The sequence below is a fragment of the Tachysurus vachellii genome, chromosome 11 (genome assembly GCF_030014155.1).
Source record: "Tachysurus vachellii isolate PV-2020 chromosome 11, HZAU_Pvac_v1, whole genome shotgun sequence".
NCBI classification, from domain to species: domain Eukaryota; kingdom Metazoa; phylum Chordata; class Actinopteri; order Siluriformes; family Bagridae; genus Tachysurus; species Tachysurus vachellii.
The window spans coordinates 22565631-22584831 of NC_083470.1; the positions used below are offsets into that span (position 1 = coordinate 22565631).

Genomic DNA, 19201 nt, shown 5'->3' on the forward strand with positions numbered 1-19201 from the left:
ACACACACACATTTTTTCCTGCCTATTTAATCTTTCTAATAAACAGTGAGTTGTAACTATAGAAACAATCATTTATTTATAACTCATCATACTTATCATAGTGTAGCTCTGTTTAGAAACTATTTCTAATCTTAGGCTGTGATTCACCACGAGTGAAGTCATTCTTGGGAGTGTTAAGTCTATCTGTAATTTAACATGGACTCATCATCCATACAGAGCAACGTGTTATTCTCTCCTACCCTGTTTCCAAATCCCGCCTCCTGTGCTGCAATTGGCTACGTTACCTTTCATTCTGGACCAGAATTGGCTACTATCATCTGTTCTGCGTTCGGATTGGATCCCAAGTCGTTTGAAGCCAATACTACATCTAGTAAACAGGATCGTTTCTAATAAATGTTAGAGTCAAAATAAAAAATAAAAAAAATAATAAAATAAAATAATAAATAAATGTTAGAGTCGATTCCTTTTCCATGTGTTTGTAATTGAATCGATTCACCGAATCTATCTATCTATCTATCTATCTATCTATCTATCTATCTATCTACCATAACAGGATATTATGAATAGATATGAAGGGATTCTGACACATTTATTAACATTTTAACATTAATGATCACTTAGTTCACAAGTCTTGACAAATTAGGAGGCAGAGTCCTACTAGAGCTTATTTATTTATTTATTTATTTATTTATTATCTCACATTACATTGTCTTAAACCGAATCAGTTTCACGGTGGAATCGACTCTTGGTTTTCTCAACGTCTGAGAGGGAAGATTCGACTCTTTTTTGGGAATCGACGGTGGAATCGACTCTTGGTTTTCTCCAAAGTCTGAGAGGGAAGAATCGACTTTTTTTAGGGAATCGACGGTGGAATCGACTCTTTGTTTTAGGGATCGATTCTTAGATTCGATGGTTATTAGCGTTTGTGCTAGCTACTAATGTCACATCATTGTAAGTGCGCAAGAAAAAGTTTGCGCTAAAATCGTAGTCGACTATTTAGGAGATTTTCGGTCAACGGGACTGTTCCAATTTGAGATTAACTACAAAACCGCGCAGATAGGCGGGATTAAATTAACGTCCATATCTGACGGAGGCGTGGCTAACGTGTGTGTGCGCGTGCACAGGGCTCTAGCAACCGCCACACGAGCCGACAAGTTAATAAGAACGGTCACCAAAACAAGAGCTGCTGTCGAAAGTAGGAGGAAAAGTCGGCCGTGGAGACACGTTAAGGTAGTTAGCAACGCTAGCTATGTAGTTTAGCGTCCATAGTGTTACTATAGTTATTTTAGTGGAGATGTCTCTAGCCGACCAGAGCCAGCAGTGGTACCCGACCAGCGTCCAGGTGACGGTGCTTCAGGCGCGCAACCTGCGGGCCAAAGGGAAAAATGGTACTAATGACGCGTACGCCATTATCCAGGTGGCTAAGGACAAGTTTTCCACCGCGGTGGTGGAGAAGTGCGTGGAACCTGAATGGAAGGAAGAAGCCAGCTTCGACCTGTCGCTTTTCCATCCCGGGAACGCCGAGCGCTGCACCTTGTACATTATGGTCATGCACCGCGCCCTAGTGGGTATGGACAAGCTGCTGGGTCAAGCTGTCATCAACCTGCTGGACCTACACGACAACAAGAACCGGAAAAAGACCGAGTAAGTGTTCTATGTCCTCTGTGTGACAATATGATATAGAGGATGTGGTAGCCTTGTGGTTAAGGTGCTGGTCTAGCCATAGAAAGGTTGTGAGTTCGATTCCCATGTCCACCAGGCTGATACTGCTTTGCCCCTGAACAAGGCCCTTAACACTCAGTTGTATAAACAATGTAAGTCATTGGAAAAGTGTTCAAATTCCTTTGTGGTAGAGTAAATAACTTCAAGCCAACCCGTTTAGATCAGATGTAGATGAGAAAGTGGCCTTCACTCCTTCACTCTTCTTTCATAGGACTGTCCTGTGGACCACAAACGTCACCTGGAAAAACGAAATAAAAAGTGAAATTAATTGATTAGACCGAAAACCTTAAATCGTGTTTATGTACTTGCACATTTTTCAAACAAACAAACTTAATAATAATAAAAAAGCAGAATTTAAGAAACATGCCAAGTGATTACTACTTTAAATTGCCTTTAGATGTGTGTGTGTGTGTGTGTGTGTGTGTGTGTGTGTGTGTGTGTGTGTGTTATTCTGGTATCCTGTCAATGTATTCCCACCTCACCCAGTGTTTTTAGGATAGACTCCAAACCACCGTTATCTTCACGGTTCAGTGTTTACAGGGAAAAAAAACCCCATTTTGCTTCAGTAGTGAGGTTAAAGGTGAACATTTGCTTCTCTAGACCATCCCAACAAAGACAAATGGATAAGATGACCGAATAGATAGTATGCAGTTTTAATGAAACTGGGCGACTGCAATCAGTTTAACGTCCATTATTTTACCTCACGTTCTCATCAAGTTGAAAAGCTACAAGTTTTCACTAGAGCTTTGGACGTCTAATACATAATTATGGATTTTGTATGATATTTGCCTTCTTTGTGCTTTTTGAACATAAAATCTGCCTGATCAAGTTCTCAGGACCAGACCGGAGAATCTGTGCTTAAAATCCTGACTAGGTCAATCATAGAAATGAGCCCAGGCTGTAGTTTTTTCCTGCTTCTATATTCTGTGTATTTTGTTAAGGGATTAATAATTACCTTAAAGTCAGTTGGGAGTTAGAAAAGCCTGGTCAAGGGTGGACAAATCAATAGCTCAGACACCTGAGAGAAAGCAGACAGCAGGTCCAGCTTTTGTTTGTTTTAGTTCCCTGAGAACAGGTTCAACCACCATAAACAGTTATAAAAGTATCTATTCACAGTGATACGACACTCCTTCATGCTGTAACTATAGCTCATACTGCTCTCCCCGAATCCCATCGCCTGCCAATCTACACGCAAACACCAAGACATCTGACTGATGTTGAAACGGTTCTTACTAGGTGGATTTATCAGGAACAAGCAGGTCAGGGGTGTGTAAACACTGACAAAACAGAGCCAAATAATATAAGGTTTAAATCTGCTCTATAACTTTTCTGCTACGGGAAAATAAAGATGCTAGCAAGACTCACTCAATATCTTATAAGCGCTCTGTCAGGTCAGAAGGGTCGAAACACGGTGCGTGACGTTGGAAGAAGAGGATGATAGTCTTAAAGTTAGTTTCCCATAGTCTCTTTTAATTTATTTAACTAGCTAACTAATGAACCATGTTTTATCACATAAAAACATTACGTAATTAGCCTTTTTAGCTTAGTCAGTTAACCAAATCATTAGGACATATACCTGCCTGATGGCTAGCAAACAAGTTTATTATTTGTCCCTGCTTGCTAGTTGAGCTTTCTATAGTTCTGTTCACTCTCTGCAAATGGCAAAAGCGATACTCTTACGTAGTCCAACTCCTTCAATAGCAGTTTAATTTACCAGGATTAAACTGTTTTTCATGTCGTCTGATTTTGCTCCAATGTGACTTATTTATTTATGTTCTCATGTTCAACGTGACATCTGACCTTAAGCCCAGGATGAAACCACACACAAATATGCTCCCGGGTTGTTATTGAGTTCAAGTACGCCACATTCCAGTGGTTAAGCGATGGTCACGGGTGACCTGTGTTCGAATCTTTTGACCCTAATTTAATTAGATGCTTGGGGGAATTTGAGAGGGTCTGTATCAAAGACCGCTTTAAAGTTTATACATTCTGGGGAACTCCTTAATATACAGCTAAGACACCGGTTTAGTGATTTCTCTGCTGCGGTTGTGGTTCACCAGTTCAATCTCCTGGCTACTGAATAGGAAGGTGAAAAGTTCAAATCCAGGCTGCCACTACTGAGCGTTTCGACAAAGGTCTTTAGCATACAAATGCTCAGAACTGCTTAGTCAATACATTTAAATAAATGTAAATGCTATATAAGTTAATGCAGAGTACAGCATTTTGTCAACTCTGCTTTAATGTGGACATCTGACAGAGGGAAGAGAGAACACTGTCTCATAAGGACTGTCACTGTCTTTCTATTCAGTGAACTTAATTACCCCAGAAGCCTACGCTTCTGTCTGTATGGTTTGGCTGGAAGCCATCATTGTCTCAAATAACCAAAATTTAAAGGGAGAATGGGGAGAAAATCAAAGTTTTTAGAGATCAACTTTTTTGATCTTGAGGCTTTTTTAAAATGTGAAACTTATACAGTTGCCAGAAATAAAAAGATGAAGTATAATATAATTATAAATGAAGTACAACACAGTCACATGACTTCAATGTCATCAGCACTAAGCTTCGACACTTTCGATCGTTATTTCTAAGCATGTTTCCTGAAAAGTATCCATTGCGCTCTTTTAGTGGATGAATCTGAATGTTGGAGTTGGGAATTTGCAAAAGACTGTTATTAGTATAAACACAAGCAGACTCGAGTACTGAGTTTTCTTTCAGGTGTGACGTCCACGGCAACCTCTGTAGTTCTGCGAAAAAGTTGAAAAGCACGTTAACTTCAGGATGACTGAACCAAAAGTGCTAAAATAATAAAATAGTAAAACTAAATATTTATTTCAGGGTTTGTGGACTTGTTCATGCTCTACACACACAAGCCAAGCAATGTACAATATTCTTCATGATGCAACCACAATGTGCTACATGATCTCATTGTGCTACACGATCACCGGTCTTTGTTTCCCTTTGTCTGTTTTAATGCACTTAACTAATCTGACATAGGTTATTGTAGTACGTTACCATTTGTCCACCTCATGACTCTGGATCATAAGGTCAAAGTGAATATCATCACAATATTTATTTTTTGTCTGTGACTCGAGAAATTTAATATCGCATATCTGCTGACAGAGTCCTGATCTGATACTGGTGTTTTCCTAGCGTCGTATGAGAGCCGTAAAACTGCAGCGCATGCAATACCACACACTTTAAATTAAAAGCCTATTAGTTCTAGTGTGCAGTCAGGCTACACGATGGCATGTCTGAAAGGGTAGCGAGTACTGTCGCATCAAAAGCTGCAAAACATGGCAAAAAACCTCTATCCTCTACCACAGCAATGGGATGGTCATAAAAAACAATGAATTTCATTACCCTTTCTGTAATCTTTTTATTATTGTACATGTTGGAGGACTTTTCACTCTCCTTGTTCAGTGTGTGCTGTGTCGGTGCAGCCTTTTCCTGAGCTACTCGAGTGAGTGAACTCAATGCTGAATTCTATATTAGTTCGGGTTTTGTTTTTAGGTCGTGTATCGAATTGTGGTAGTATTGAATGCAGCTCGGTTGCTAATGCCACTTTTGTGTCGCCGACATTCCAGGTAGCTGTTAGACTGCTTAATTTACCAATTTAATATTAGATTTACTATAGTATTTAATAGTATTGCAGGCATTATAGCCTCATAAGTCCTGCCACAAATGGTCAGGTTTAGGATATGGTTAAAAAAAGCTGATAGTGATCAGTTAAAAAAAAATCCTTTATTGGACCCAGTAACATATTGAGATCAAGTCACAAGCATGTTTAGAAGAGGTCCTCTCATTTAGGTCCTCTCATTAGGACCGTGAATTGACAGGCCAAGCCTTTTTCCAACAATCTCTAATTTTAAGCATGAATGTTTAAAGAATGTTACCCTGAGTACTTTGTTTCTTTCATAATAAGAACAGTGCTGTAGGATCACACCCAAACACGTTAAGCCATTTTGTCACACCTGCCTCTTTTGCCCCCAGAAACATAATTTAGTTTCCACTCTAGGTTTGGGAGTCATCAGATTCCTCCGTGACCCATCCCTGTTGTTCCGCTCGTGTGATTCATCACAGGCACTGCTGTATTTTTATCTTAACTGGCTTCCTGGTTACATTTGAATGTGTTTGATGAGAGAGATCCACCTGCATAGAGTTATTTGAGTTTCAGGTAATAAGGATAGAGGGTGGGAGAAAGAAAGAAGGAGAGGGAGAGAGAGGGCAAATAAAATCAATAAATACTCCAGCTTCCATGCTCTGTGGTTAAAGTGCACACCAGAGGCTGTGACATCATCTGTTTGCACTCCAGGCAAACCAACCAACCACACACACACACACACACACACACACACACATATATACACATAAAACACAAACACAATCATCCTGACACGCCACATGAAATTGGAAGCTTTGAATTTGTCAAGGTCAGGACAAAAAAAAAAAGGCTAAATGGAAAATAATTCAGGATTACCAGGATATGACTCTGAGTGTTTTTCAGTATTATATTTAAACAGAAAACTGGAACCAAGAACATTTCTGAAGGCCGTACAAAAATTTACACGATTTCCCCCTTATATTTAACTTGTATCATGTTTTATCAGTGCTGAATTCTTAATTCCACTTGGACCTGGCTTTTTTTTTATAACATTTAACTATTTTTATTAACATATTCTAGTACATACCGATGTCGATCCTAAGCAGAAATGGGCCAACCTTAATACCTTTTTATATGCGTCCTTCTACATGTCGTCCACAAGAGAGTCAGAACAGTATCTAATTTCCCTGTGGATGTGTGACAAAAAAAGAGGGCGTTTTCTATCTCTGCGGGTAATTGATCTGTTTAAAATAAATATAGCAGACTTGAACTGGGAGCCTACTCTCACTTCCCCTTAAAGTAGAGAAGTTGAGCTTGGAGGATAAAAGCCTGTTCAGTGTGTCACTGTCACCTGGAAGTCGCACAATATACCTCTTTATGCAAACAGAAGTTGGAGGCGTTGCCCTCTAATTTGCCTTCTGAGGTAATCGTGTTTTGTTCTGACGTTCCTGCGAGCAAGGACCAGCCTGTCTGCCTGACATCCCCTCCCTGTTTTAGAGAGGTTAGGTTTTAAAAATAGCACGGGACGTGCGCTAATTGTAAACACCTCCCCAATTATGCCGATGCAGATTGGGTGTAGTTTGGATTTTGAAATTTCACACGGTTTACGCCCGTGTTAAAGGTCAGAGGTAAAATTCAGCGTCAGAAGAAATTATTTTTAGTCATTAGACCTTTGGGAAAGTGGTGTTCCTTTCATTTAAGTGCTTTCTGTACTCCTGGCTCAGTCTTAGGCCTTATCTTTTTTTATTGTGAAGGATCATTGTGAGATCATTGTGAGATCATCGTGAAGGATCTTACTGTAAGGTTCAGAGTGCAGTTTGTTTTGCAGTTTCTCTCTCTCTCTCTCTCACACACACACACACACACACACACACACACACACACACACACACACACACACACTCTCTGAGTATTGAATTCTGCTTCTCCTTTATTTTGCCATTGTTGGTATCAAGTTACTGTCCCACTTCATTGTAACGTTGATACGGGAGCATTAGCTGCTGCTCAGTTTCCCCTCCTCCGTGTCCTTTGTCTGTTTTTGAAGGTTTACACAGCTGAACATGGTTACATTCGCATAGACAGATTTATACACTTAAAAAATATTTGTTATATATTACCAAAAGTGTTAATAGAATATTACAGTAATTCTCAACTGAATGGTTATGTCCTGTATCTGTAGCGTATACAGTACATGAGCACCACGGTCAAGAATATCTAAACGTATAAAAAAAGATGTTAGTTATTTTCTCAACAGGAAACGTGCCACCACTTCTTTGCGTAATCTTGCATACACTATGAATGTGAAAGGCAGATAGTAGGCTCGAGAAGCCGGAGTACTTTTTTTCATCTTGTTCTCATTATATTCAGTATAAACACTGACTCGGGATAAATTTTTTCAGTGCTCACAAAGCATTAAAATGAATATAATATTTGTAAATACCATCACGTTGATCTGTAAGCCTTATTTGCTTAGAGTTTGAGTTTATAACATGCTTTTTTGAGAGTACAGGTTCAGCCTTTCTCCAGAGTACACTAAAAGTCCAAAGCAGAGGAGTGTAGAGTTACGTCCTGCTCTCTGAAATCCTCCACATTTTGAATTATTTATTTTACTTTCTCTTGCTTTAAGAAGATTCTTATTTTATAAACGATGTTTGTCGTCTGCTTAAAATAGCGCTATGCACTCTTCTGTACATGGCTGCTAATTCCTATTGCTAAATACAGTGCTGAATATTGTATCACACCGTCATTGAGAAACTAAGGATCACCCTAGTTAATGAAAAAGCAGATACGACTGGTCGAACAAGTTTGTCAGTTTGAGATCCAGGAGTGTTTTCTCTGTAAACATGGATCTGCATGTGCATGAAGCCATAAAATCATGGTTCCTGTTAACCCCTTGGACTAGGGTTAAAACTGTCTTTATCACGAAAGAAATGTCAGCCTCTTTCCCAGAGCACTATCATGTTCTCGGCTCACTTCTCATGCACATCCTTAAATGGAGGTTGGCTGTTTTTCTTGGCTTAGTTTTAGCAGCCTGATAAGGCTCTTGTAATAACGGCCTGTTTTTCTGCCCTCCCCAGAAGAATCTGAGCTTTAGGTTGCCATTTCTTGGTGCCATTTATCAAAGCCTTTTGGGTTCTTTCAGCTCAAATTGTCCAATATTAAAAGCAGGAACATATTAGACTCTCCCCACAAACTGTAAAAAACTAACCTTCAAAGTCCTGAATATTGTCCTTGCTTTATTTGGCACGAGTGAAGTACCCATTGTGCAATGTCATTTTATGTTAGCAGGTGGTTAGTTACACGTGTGGAGTTATCAGAGATAAGCTCTTTTATCTCTACCTCAAATAACTTTGCAAGAATAAAATACAGCCTTAGATCTGAGGAATGTGAAATTTCTGAAATTTAACAAACACTGTGCATTAAAGCTTTAAAGCATTAAATCTTTCCCCTTCACCTTCATGGAAGGAACATGAAGTCCTCATTGGATGGTGGCTTGTTTTCTGTGGCTACAGTGTGTCACACGCTGATGCTTTTATGACTCCTGACTTTCGGTTGACTTTCCGTGCAATTGTTAACCCGTTTCTTACCTTGCATGTTTGTCCTTACACTGGTTTTTGACATTTATTAAGATGAACTCCTGGAAAATGGATTTGATTATTAAGCTCTGCCAACATTAGCTTGTTGAATTATATGTTCTCTTTTTTTAACTGTGTTTCTGATCTCTGTATTTAGCTTCCAAAATTTGCAATTAATTACTAAATACATACATCGGTTCTGAGTGGTTTGTCATCAAATTCCACATCTTGGCAACATTTTCAGCAAAGAAACATTTCCTGTTGTGCCACAATAATCGCTTACAGTACAGTATATATAGACTTATATGGTCAATGCTCCAAATATTATATTTTTTGTAATGTGTTTTTTATTTTATTTATTTATTTATTGCAATATGTTTTTGTTTTTTTGGAAGCACATAACTATGATTTTTAACACAAAAGATCAGGAGGTATCAGTTTTTTTCTTCAGTATTTTGGCGACACGAGATTTTTCTTGTCTTATTTGAGAGGGGAAAAAAGGCTGGTGAGAGAACGTGAAAATATAGCTGCTGTAACATAAGTGAAAACAAGCACAGTTGTTTTGTAACTGTTCCACAATAAATGTGAATAAATATAAACACATAAAAAAAAAAAACATATGACGTCATAAATTCTTTGATTAAAAATTGCCGTGCTATAAGAATAAAACACGCCAGGAGCTGCTGTTAAAGGAAAATAAACAACTTCCGGGTGGTAAAACAGATCTGCTTCAGAGCTGATGATGTTTGGACGGTCATTATGAACTTCAGGGATATGTGACAATAAAACTGCTTAATGTTTGTAAATAGAAAATGTAAATGTTCTGAAATCTGGTCTTTTGTGGTACTATGACAGCTCACAAATGACTAGAATGTAGTATCAGTATCCTCTCTTCGTGTTCAGCAAATTTTCCTGAATGTGGGAGACATCATGCGGCTTCTCAGCATTGCTGTATCATATCATCAGCTGGTTGAAGGCCTGGTGTTTTATCACAGCTGTGTGTGGGTGGATAAAGGCATGTTATTCTTCACTGAACAGCCTCTCCCGAACAATCCTATCTGCTGGCTGAGCCAAACACAGGCTAATTCCCATGCCGAGAACAGAAAGCGAGTGCTGATTTAGCACAAAGAACTAATTGTCTTGTGTTTGTATATTTTTTTAAGCTATCCACATGCTGTTCATGGCCTGTAATTTGTTAGAACAGGCAGCAACTTCATTCAGAGTCAGTGTGACCAATAACAACCTCATACACTGAAATTAGTGTGCTTAAATTAGGGTGTCGAAGGAGATTGACGATCGGAAGGTTGCAAGATCAAATCCCAGGTACACCGATCTGCAACTGCTGTGTTTCTGAGCAAGGCCCTTAACCCTCAATTACTCAGTTGTATAAAATTAGATAAAATGTAAGTCACTCTGGATAAGGCATAATTGTAAATGCAGCACTAATTAGAAGAAGCTTTTATTTTTAGCCTATAGTACATATTAGATACTGAGTTTAAATTTAACAAATTGTTTCTGTTTTCAGTTGGTTCAAGCTGCTGGATAAGAGTGGTAAAGCAGACAAGGAGAGAGGGGAGGTTCTCCTGGACATCCAGTTCATGCGGAACAACATGACAGCCAGCATGTTCGATCTCTCTATGCCAGATAAGCCTCGGTCCCGTATCTCTAAGTTCAAAGACAAGGTCCGGGGCAAGAAGAAGGATGGAATATCTGACTCCGCTTCCGCCATAGTTCCTGCAACAGTTAGTCAGGTCCTGACAGACAGCGAGGGAGAGGAAAAAGAAAGCACAGACTCTCCAAAATTGAAGAAGTCCTCTAAATTCAAGACTCTTTTTGGATCAAAGACAAATCTCCACAGAGGCGTGTCCCAATCCATGTCCACCCTCGGTACGCTGCCTGAGAAGAACAGCTCGCTGACCAGCAGCCGATCCTCAGGCCTCAATGAAGAATTTGCTGAAGGTAAAGATAAAGACGATGTATTTTTGTGCCCTCAGTGCATGACATGACAGATTCGGTGTATTTGTTTTGATGTAATATTAAGGTTTTGCATTTGTTCAAATTTTTCTATTTTTTATTATTTCTCCAACAGGCAAAAGCAAGTTTAAGTTTCTGGGCCATAAGAGAAACAGTAGCACTGACAGCAAAATATCTCTTGGCCCATTCTCCCTGTTGAATCGCTCCAAACAAAGCACTCCTGAACAGAGTAACCTGTGTATTAATGGCAGTCATGTGTATGCTGAAGAGACCAAGGCAAATTCTGGTTCCTCCCTTAGCCTAAGTGGCTCTGCAAAGGGTTCTGTAGAAGACCTGAGAAAATACCATGAACGAAATGCATCTGCTGGCTCCACTGACTCTTTCAAGGGCCTTAGTATTCCTACTTACAAGCCTGACTCAACAGAAAAAGAATTTCAATTCCAACAACGCCCTCAAGAGGACGATGAAAAGAAGCACAAGAAGTCAGAAGGACGCCTACAGGAGCTTTTGGATGAGCAGGAGAGAAAGCGGCACCTAGAGCAAGAGGAGAGAAGCAAAAAACTGGATGAAGATGAAAGAAAGATGCAGAAGGAACGAGAGAGGAAGCGGCAGGAGGAAGAGGAGCAACAAAGAAAGAGGCGTGATGAAGAGGCAAGAAAAGCAGAGGAACAGAAACGGCAAGAAGAGTCAAGAGTTACTGAGAGGCTCACTTCTCTTTTTGGCTTAGGGCGCAAGAAAGAGGAGCAAATCTCTCCATCTGTGGAGACTCCTAAGCAACTCCAAGTTTCAGGCTCCACAAACACATTTGAGGAAATTCCACTTGGCTCAGAAAGCCAAAATCCACAGACAGAGGCGCGAAATGCCTTTACTCCAGTGCCACCCTCCGGTGGCTTTCCAGCTCGTACAGCCAAGGTTTCTGCAGTCAAGCCAAGGTGAGGGTTAAATTCCATTGGTTGCTTACATTGTCATTTGGCATGTTTTTTAGGACACCTTACATTTGTGCAAAGAGCACAAAAATACACAATACATAGAGAGTGCTGAGACATCTTTCTTAATTGTAAACTCGACTATGTGAAGTATGGTTTTGTTCAAGCTGGGCCCATGGATGTATAGTAAAAGGTAAGTTGAGCTGTCTACCATTCATTCCATCAGCAGCTTAAATAATACTCTTTATCTCCTATTTATTATTAATTATTATTCATCCAGTTTAACTGCCTCTTGACCTCTGAACATCTTCATTTTCTTGAAAAATCATACCCCATCAACCCCCACTAGGCCTAGACTACAGTTGAACAACTGAAAGGACTTTAGGATAATGACTTTAAGAGAACAACGTTTATGAACACTTCTTTATCTCAGTCACTGGAGACTGAAATACAAACGTTTTATTTTCAATTTGATTCTTTAATTTCAGAGGCAGCTTTAGAACTTGTTTATGACTATTTATTAACTCAAAAATTGGTCCCATTTTTAGAAATATTATAACGTTGCTTACCTCAATGCGTGTTTCTACTTTAGGAATTGGTTAGTTTTATTTTTAGCTTCAGTCTGGTGTTTCTGTGAATTCTCAGTGACCGTACAGGTACCTCTTGGCTAAGGCAAGCTACATGCTATTTTTCTTCTCCTGTAACTAACTGAAAGACGTTCTAGTGCCTCATTCTTCGCTTTAGAATTCTTTGTAGAATTCATGTTTTTTTGAGTCAGAATTTTCTTCTCTAGTACAAAATATTTTATTCTAATCTCCTAAATACTAATTCTGTTGCCTCGATTGCTGTTAGACCCCACACCAAAACATGGACCTGGGCACAAAGTAAATGACTGTATATCTTTCATCTAGCTTGAGTCAAGCTGATACAGTAAGACAGGTTTGGTACAGAAGCTCTGATTGGTCAGTTGTGAGAGAATGTGGTCTGTTGTGTCAGCTGAGGTACTTAGGTATGGTGAAGAACAGGTTGTGGACTGGTATTGTGACCGTGTCGTCACAGGCTGCGTCTAACACATTGTGTGACATAGAGCTTCTGAAGTTGTCCTTCCTTATTTCTTGAAGATTTCTCAGTTCTTAACAGTCGATGGATGTATATAAATGCAAATTTATCTACCTGGTGAGTAATTTTGCTGTACATTTACATGGTGGTGATTTAAAATGATTGATTTCGCTGTAGGAACTGCTTGTTATAGATTCATGTAAATCCCCCGGATGTTTTGTATTAATCGTTTTGCTTGTGCATTTTAGACATTCAGTATGAATGCTGTGTTCTTTTGGTGGTCCTTTTATAGGTCCACTTAATTAATATAATATGCCTGACACTGTTAATGATCAGCTCACAGACATTCTGGAGCAGTTAACAAGCAATTGTTTGTATTGCTGTGGAGAAATTGTACAGTATTTCTCTTGTGTGCAGCATTTCATTTATGTTTACAAATCTTGCACCTGAAATAATGACAATACTAGAATTAGACTAAGTAGGCCTTAACAACCGTGATTAGTGTGCAACCCATATAGCACAGGTGATAGCACCATGAAGTTACTCTACTGATTGAATTTTGGGTTCTGGTTAGAAGCAAAGGTTATACCTATGATAGACTTTAAAGGTTTACCAGAGATCGAGGACTGAAATTGTTTTTTGTTCTTGCTCCTTGGCAGATTGACCCTCAGTCAGAAGGCTGAAACAGATAATACTGATTCCCTTGACTCCCCTCTCCCCTCACACACTCAGAATTCTGTTTCTGCTTCTGAATTTTCCCCTGAAGCATCACCTTCTAGTGATCCTTTTGAGTGTTTCGATATGTTTTCTAACCTCCACTCTTCTATGGCACCTCCTAAACCAGAGAGAACCTTTTCAGACTCATCCAGAGTCCAACAGCCACCCAGCAATCCTGGGGATCCATTAAAAAATGAAAAGCACTATCTAAAAAATGGAATGCAGTTTAATTCACCAACCTCTGAAAAGAGTCAAAGACCATCGCTTCCTCTTCCTGACTATGAAGCACTTTTTCCCAAGAAGAGACATGGTGTAATGACTGACACCCGTTGGGAACATATCATTGCTGAAGTGAACCAGAGAAAGATGACTGTTGAAGAAAGTCAAAACGAAATGAGTGTAGATGGTCCTGTGCAGCCTTCCTCAAATAAATCTTCAATTTCTATGGAAAGGAATATGCTAAACCTTGACCAGCCTCAGAGGGATCATCAGGTGGTGTCCTCTGCTTCCACAAAAGGAATGGTGCCTAAGCAGCCTGTAATTCCACCCAAACCAGCTAATTTGGCAACAACAAAACGGCAGCTTGAGGCTATTTCTGAGCAAGCCCAAGAAAGATTACCTTCTGTACATGGTGAAAAGACCAAAACAGATTTGGGAAGAAACCCAGGACCGTCATTCCCGAGTCAGCAAGACACTCGGATGAATGTAAAGGCAAATTTAAACCCCATTCCTGACCCCACACTTGGTCAAATCCCAGAGCCAAAAAAAGAAAAACCAATACCAACAGCAAGGAATGTTAAAAAGCCAAATTCACCAGCGGATCAAAGCTGTGACTTTGGTACTACAGGGTTGCCTCTAGCCAAACCTAGGCAAGGAAGTTCAGGTAAAGAACCTGTCAGACAGGTTGAACCAGAGCAAAGTGTGCTCGCTTTTACACCATCAACAAGTTCTCAGGTGGGAAGAAAAAAAGAAGGTAGCATGGCACCTAAGGGCTTGTGGGAGAGCTTTAAGGAAGGAAAGCCTATTCCTGTAAATATAACTAATAAAACTGTTAACATACCAAAAGAACAACCATTTACAAATGCCACCAGTATGCCAGAGAAGAAAATGACTGAATTTGACCCTTTCCCAAGTGACAAACTGATTTGCCATGATCCCTGGGCTTTACCACAACAGTCCATGGATCAAGATGACTTCTTTTCTTTTGGACAGAAGAAAGGAAAAAAGGCTGAAGATCAGAGATTGAACTCCAATGACTTTGATAATGTATTTGGATCGGTTGCATCTAAAAATGAATCGGATCCATTTTTTGTACCGAAAGATGAAGCAAATATTTTCTTTGACTCTGTGCCCTCTAAAAATGTCACAGATTTAAAACAAACACATAACTCGTCCTCCCAAAAGGTATATTCACAAAAGAAAAAAATGGCACCTCAGCCCCCTGGGAATCCTGGGATGGGAAAAGATACCATGGACAGACCGGTAATTCAGGAGGCCGATGATGAATTAACTGTTAATAGTCTTGTTGGACCAGAGGGTGGGGAATCTACAGCAGCCTCATCTAAAGGACGTTCGGATCTATTTGCACCCATTACTTCAGCTGTTCCAGAACACATCTCTGGAAGTGCAGCTGGGGGCAAAAGCACACTCTGTGCCTGGGTATCACCCTCTGAATTTCAGTCAGGCACTTCACAAAGCGGTGGGGTAATGTCCTCTCGCAGGTGAGAATAACCTACAACTCCCCAACACCACTCTCTCTGTTAAAATGCAACTACTAACTCTTGGAAATCCCCTTGCCCTTCTTCTTACCAAGGTGCCCCCCCCCCCCCCCCCCCGCTTTCTCTCTCTTTTTCCCTTCATAAATTTCCCTTTTCGTGGCTACGATGCTCAAGATGAGATTTCTTGATAATTGATTGCACTTTGTTCGGCAAGAAGCAACAGGCTTATCCAATCAGTCTGAGATTAAGATTTGTTTCTAAGACCTAGATTAAGCCTGGTTCTGAATACATATTCATTCCAGGTCTTAATATGTTCAAGAAACTTATCTTATAATTCGGAATATTTTTTGTTGTCTGTTACTCAAATTTTGATGGACTTTGGGTTGTTCTTATGTGCATTTGTCCTACACATGAATACCTGGTGTCTATACAATATGAATGATGTAATGAATCACTGATTTGAACTACCACTTTGTGTTTGAATCTCTCGGGCAAACTTGGTGTTCTTAGTAGTCCTGGGTTAGTCTCTTAATGGTGGGAGAACTAACTCATTTCTTGTTTTTGCTCTTCCTCAGATTATTTTCTTTGGCTGCCTCTTGTATTGAACTGTAATTCGGTTCTAAAAATTTGTTCAGTTTTTTTTCTTTTTTTTTTTTTTACTAACTTTTATATGTTGAAAGAAACAATTCCAAGCACTCACAAGCTGTGGTCTGATATGGCTATATGTTTGTACATGTATTTGTGTATTGTGATGTATTTGGAATTATTGGATAGTTCTTGACTGTTGTCCTGTTTTTTTTAACCCCATAGACCACACCCAGTGAAACCGATGAGTCCCTATGAAAGCCTGACGTCTGGTAGTAGTTCCATAGGAAAAGATTTGAAGAGTCCAACCATCCGAGAAGTGGCTGAAAAATCAAAGGTGGGTTTATTGTACATGGAACAAACACGGCAATAAATCACATAAAGAAATCTGCAGAGATACCTGGGGCATGGTTGCATAAAAATAGATCTATGCTTGATCTATTCATTATATTAAATCCAAACAAGCTAACTTTGTTCATTTGGAGTAGGGTCTAAAGGGCAAACATGCGTATTGTTATTGTGTCTATTTCAATGGGGTGCCCTATGAAGGAAAGGAGCAGCCACAAGCTGAAACATACAGTATTTCAGTTACAGAAAATGAATGAGCCTTGTAATTTATTATGAACTGGGCTGTCCGTAATATGGCAAATAAGCATGACATTAATTAGGAGGAATGGGAAAATTCAAGATCATATCAGTCAACCAACAATCCACTCATGAAAAGCTGGGCTATGTTGTATCTGATTTTACCTAATGTTTATTGCTTAGGTTAAGCAGTCAAACCTTACCATACTTCTGATATGTTTTCTCACTTATCTTCCTTTCTCCAGTCTGTAGAGTGTGGCCCATACACCCAGCTTACTCAGGAAGAGTTGATCACCCTGGTGGTGAAGCAGCAAACTGAGCTTTCCAAAAAGGATGATAAGATTGTTGAGCTGGAAGACTACATTGATAATCTGCTGGTGCGCGTCATCGATGAAAAACCCAGCATCCTGTTGGCATTGAACGGCAAGTTTTAAGACAAAACGTTCTTCACCTTCTAGACACCTACGAGGTGGAATATAAATGAACCTACTGTCTACACCACAATGTTTTGATGAAAAGGGCTTCCTCTGAACCGAACCTTCAAAAATAACACTCACTTCCACATTCTGGCTTTTTATCCTGATTTGGTTGAGTCTTATTTAGTAAGTGAGAGAGAGGATATCTGTGGTTCTGGATTAATCTCTGTTCAGTTTCAGGAGAAAAAAAAAATCAACGAAGGCCTTTTTTTCACTATTTATAAAACAGTGACATGAAGGATTATTTCTTGTGTTGTGTTTTAATGCTACACAAAGTGCATCTTCAGTAACGGTTAGATGAACAATTTGTGTGGATTCATTTTATGAATTGCATTGTATTCATCTGTGGAAGGATTCATATTTTATCACTGAATTGTTTTCCCCCCACTCTGACTGGTGTCTGGATAGTTTTAATATTACAGGGATGTCCTATGATTCAAAAAAATGAATGAAATAAATAAATAAAGATTCATTTTGGCTAGACAATTACTACATTTTATTTGTTCAGTGCAATGTCCATATAATGAAACTCTGTATTTGAAAATTTGTATTTGTTTTTTTGTCACTTATTTCACACCATTAACACTGGATTATTTTGTCTGTCCTTTGCCTGAGCTTTAGGTTATACTCATTCTAAGAATGAGAACAAGATTACTGCAGAAGATTAGAAAATTAGATCTGCCCAAAACATACAAAATTAAATTTCCACAGTTATGTGTCTTCGTTTATGCTTTAATATGTTGTGGCATTCATTGATATTTATTGCCTTTGCTGCTGTCTTCCATCTCATTTAAGAAAAGAGAGATTTTTAACTGTCTCTGCGGTGTTTAAATATTTATTTTCCTAACTATATAGAGAAGAAAATTTTCTTTATGGCATAATATTTTTGCAACTCTCAGGTCACATTCTGGTACTATGAGATCACTGCTATTATAACACAATGTCTGCGTTCATTAGTGTGACCTAATCATGGGTTTGCTTTAGTGGTGTTTCCTGATTTATACTTAAAGATCAACTGCAATAAGACTATCATTTATTTTTATATCTTACCCCTCCTGTGTCATTTATGTCTAACAATTAGTTTCTACATTCCAATGATCAGATATATATTTTGGATAAAGTATGTGTATAGATAATTGTCAATAGATCATTTTTATGTTTATGGCATTGAGACACTAGCTGACTGTATGTTTATTATGCTCTTTTAAAAGTAATAAAAAATGTATTTATACCACATGGCTTTTGAATTCTTGATTCTGATTGGTCAGGAGATCTTGATGAAACTGAATGGCAGTAGAACATTTCTTAAATATTTAAATCCTATAACGAATCACGAATTATTGAATTTATTCACATTCACTCATTTGCTCATGGAAAAAATGAAAACCTAATTAAAAATCGAAATCTCTGAAAACGGTCACAGTAATGTTTATTGTTTGCTTGAGAAGTTGTGAATACTGTGTAGACTACTAAAAGTAACCTGTCAAAATAGAAATTTAAAAACCCTACCTTATGTATGTCATTTAAATAATAAATAAATAAATAAATAAATCAGCATTTCCTTCTATATCCCGACTTTATTACACTCTCTATACCGAGGCTCGTGAATTCACAGTTCACACTGATCTAATAATAGCCTCCAAACAATTTTTCTTAAGAAGTTAGCAAAGGGTCACAAAATGGTGAAAAATGGTTCTGTTAAGGGGGGCACGGTGGCTTAGTGGTTAGCACGTTCGACTCACACCTCCAGGGTTGGGGGTTCGATTCCCGCCTCCGCCTTGTGTGTGTGGAGTTTGCATGTTCTCCCCGTGACTCGGGGGTTTTCTCCGGGTACTCCGGTTTCCTCCCCCGGTCCAAAGACATGCATGGTAGGTTGATTGGCATCTCTGGAAAATTGTCAATAGTGTGTGATTGCGTGAGTGAATGAGTGTGTGTGTGCCCTGCGATGGGTTGGCACTCCGTCCAGGGTGTATCCTGCCTTGATGCCCGATGACGCCTGAGATAGGCACAGTGACCCGAGGTAGTTCGGATAAGCGGTAGAAAATGAATGAATGAATGAATGAATGAATGGTTCTGTTAATACTTTGTTTTTGAGTTAAGTTTTTGGCCAAATAGATTCAAACTGAAAAATATTGCGCACAACCAAAAGAGATCGTCCATTTGAGTCTTATTTGCTTGTAAGTTTCCAAAACTACTGAATGATTAAATTTGTGTGCACAAAGCTTATTGTCACTCCTCACCCTGTTCCTAGCCTCCATTTTCT

General features: G+C 39.1%; 1 protein-coding gene across 2 annotated transcripts; it reads left to right on the plus strand.

The window, feature by feature from the left end:
- Nucleotides 1-995: 995 nt before the first annotated feature.
- rab11fip1a (RAB11 family interacting protein 1 (class I) a) lies at nt 996-18172 on the plus strand. 2 transcript variants are annotated; one of them, XM_060880908.1, is made up of 6 exons: nt 996-1644; nt 10424-10857; nt 10988-11804; nt 13517-15295; nt 16103-16214; nt 16708-18172. In XM_060880908.1, the coding sequence occupies exons 1-6, from the start codon at nt 1295-1297 to the stop codon at nt 16894-16896; spliced, it is 3681 nt and encodes a 1226-aa protein (XP_060736891.1). In that variant the 5' UTR covers nt 996-1294; the 3' UTR covers nt 16897-18172. The 2 variants fall into 2 exon arrangements, with proteins under 2 accessions (XP_060736891.1, XP_060736892.1); XM_060880909.1 differs by lacking the exon at nt 13517-15295 and having other exon boundaries at nt 1111-1644.
- The last annotated feature ends 1029 nt before the right edge of the window (nt 18173-19201 follow it).

Excerpts from the sequence above, each read along its gene's own strand:
- rab11fip1a (XM_060880908.1), top strand. The coding sequence starts at position 1,295 with ATGTCTCTAGCCGACCAGAGCCAGCAGTGGTACCCGACCAGCGTCCAG. Across the intron at positions 1,645-10,423 it reads AAGAACCGGAAAAAGACCGA|TTGGTTCAAGCTGCTGGATA; the intron begins GTAAGTGTTCTA and ends TTCTGTTTTCAG. Across the intron at positions 11,805-13,516 it reads GTTTCTGCAGTCAAGCCAAG|ATTGACCCTCAGTCAGAAGG; the intron begins GTGAGGGTTAAA and ends GCTCCTTGGCAG.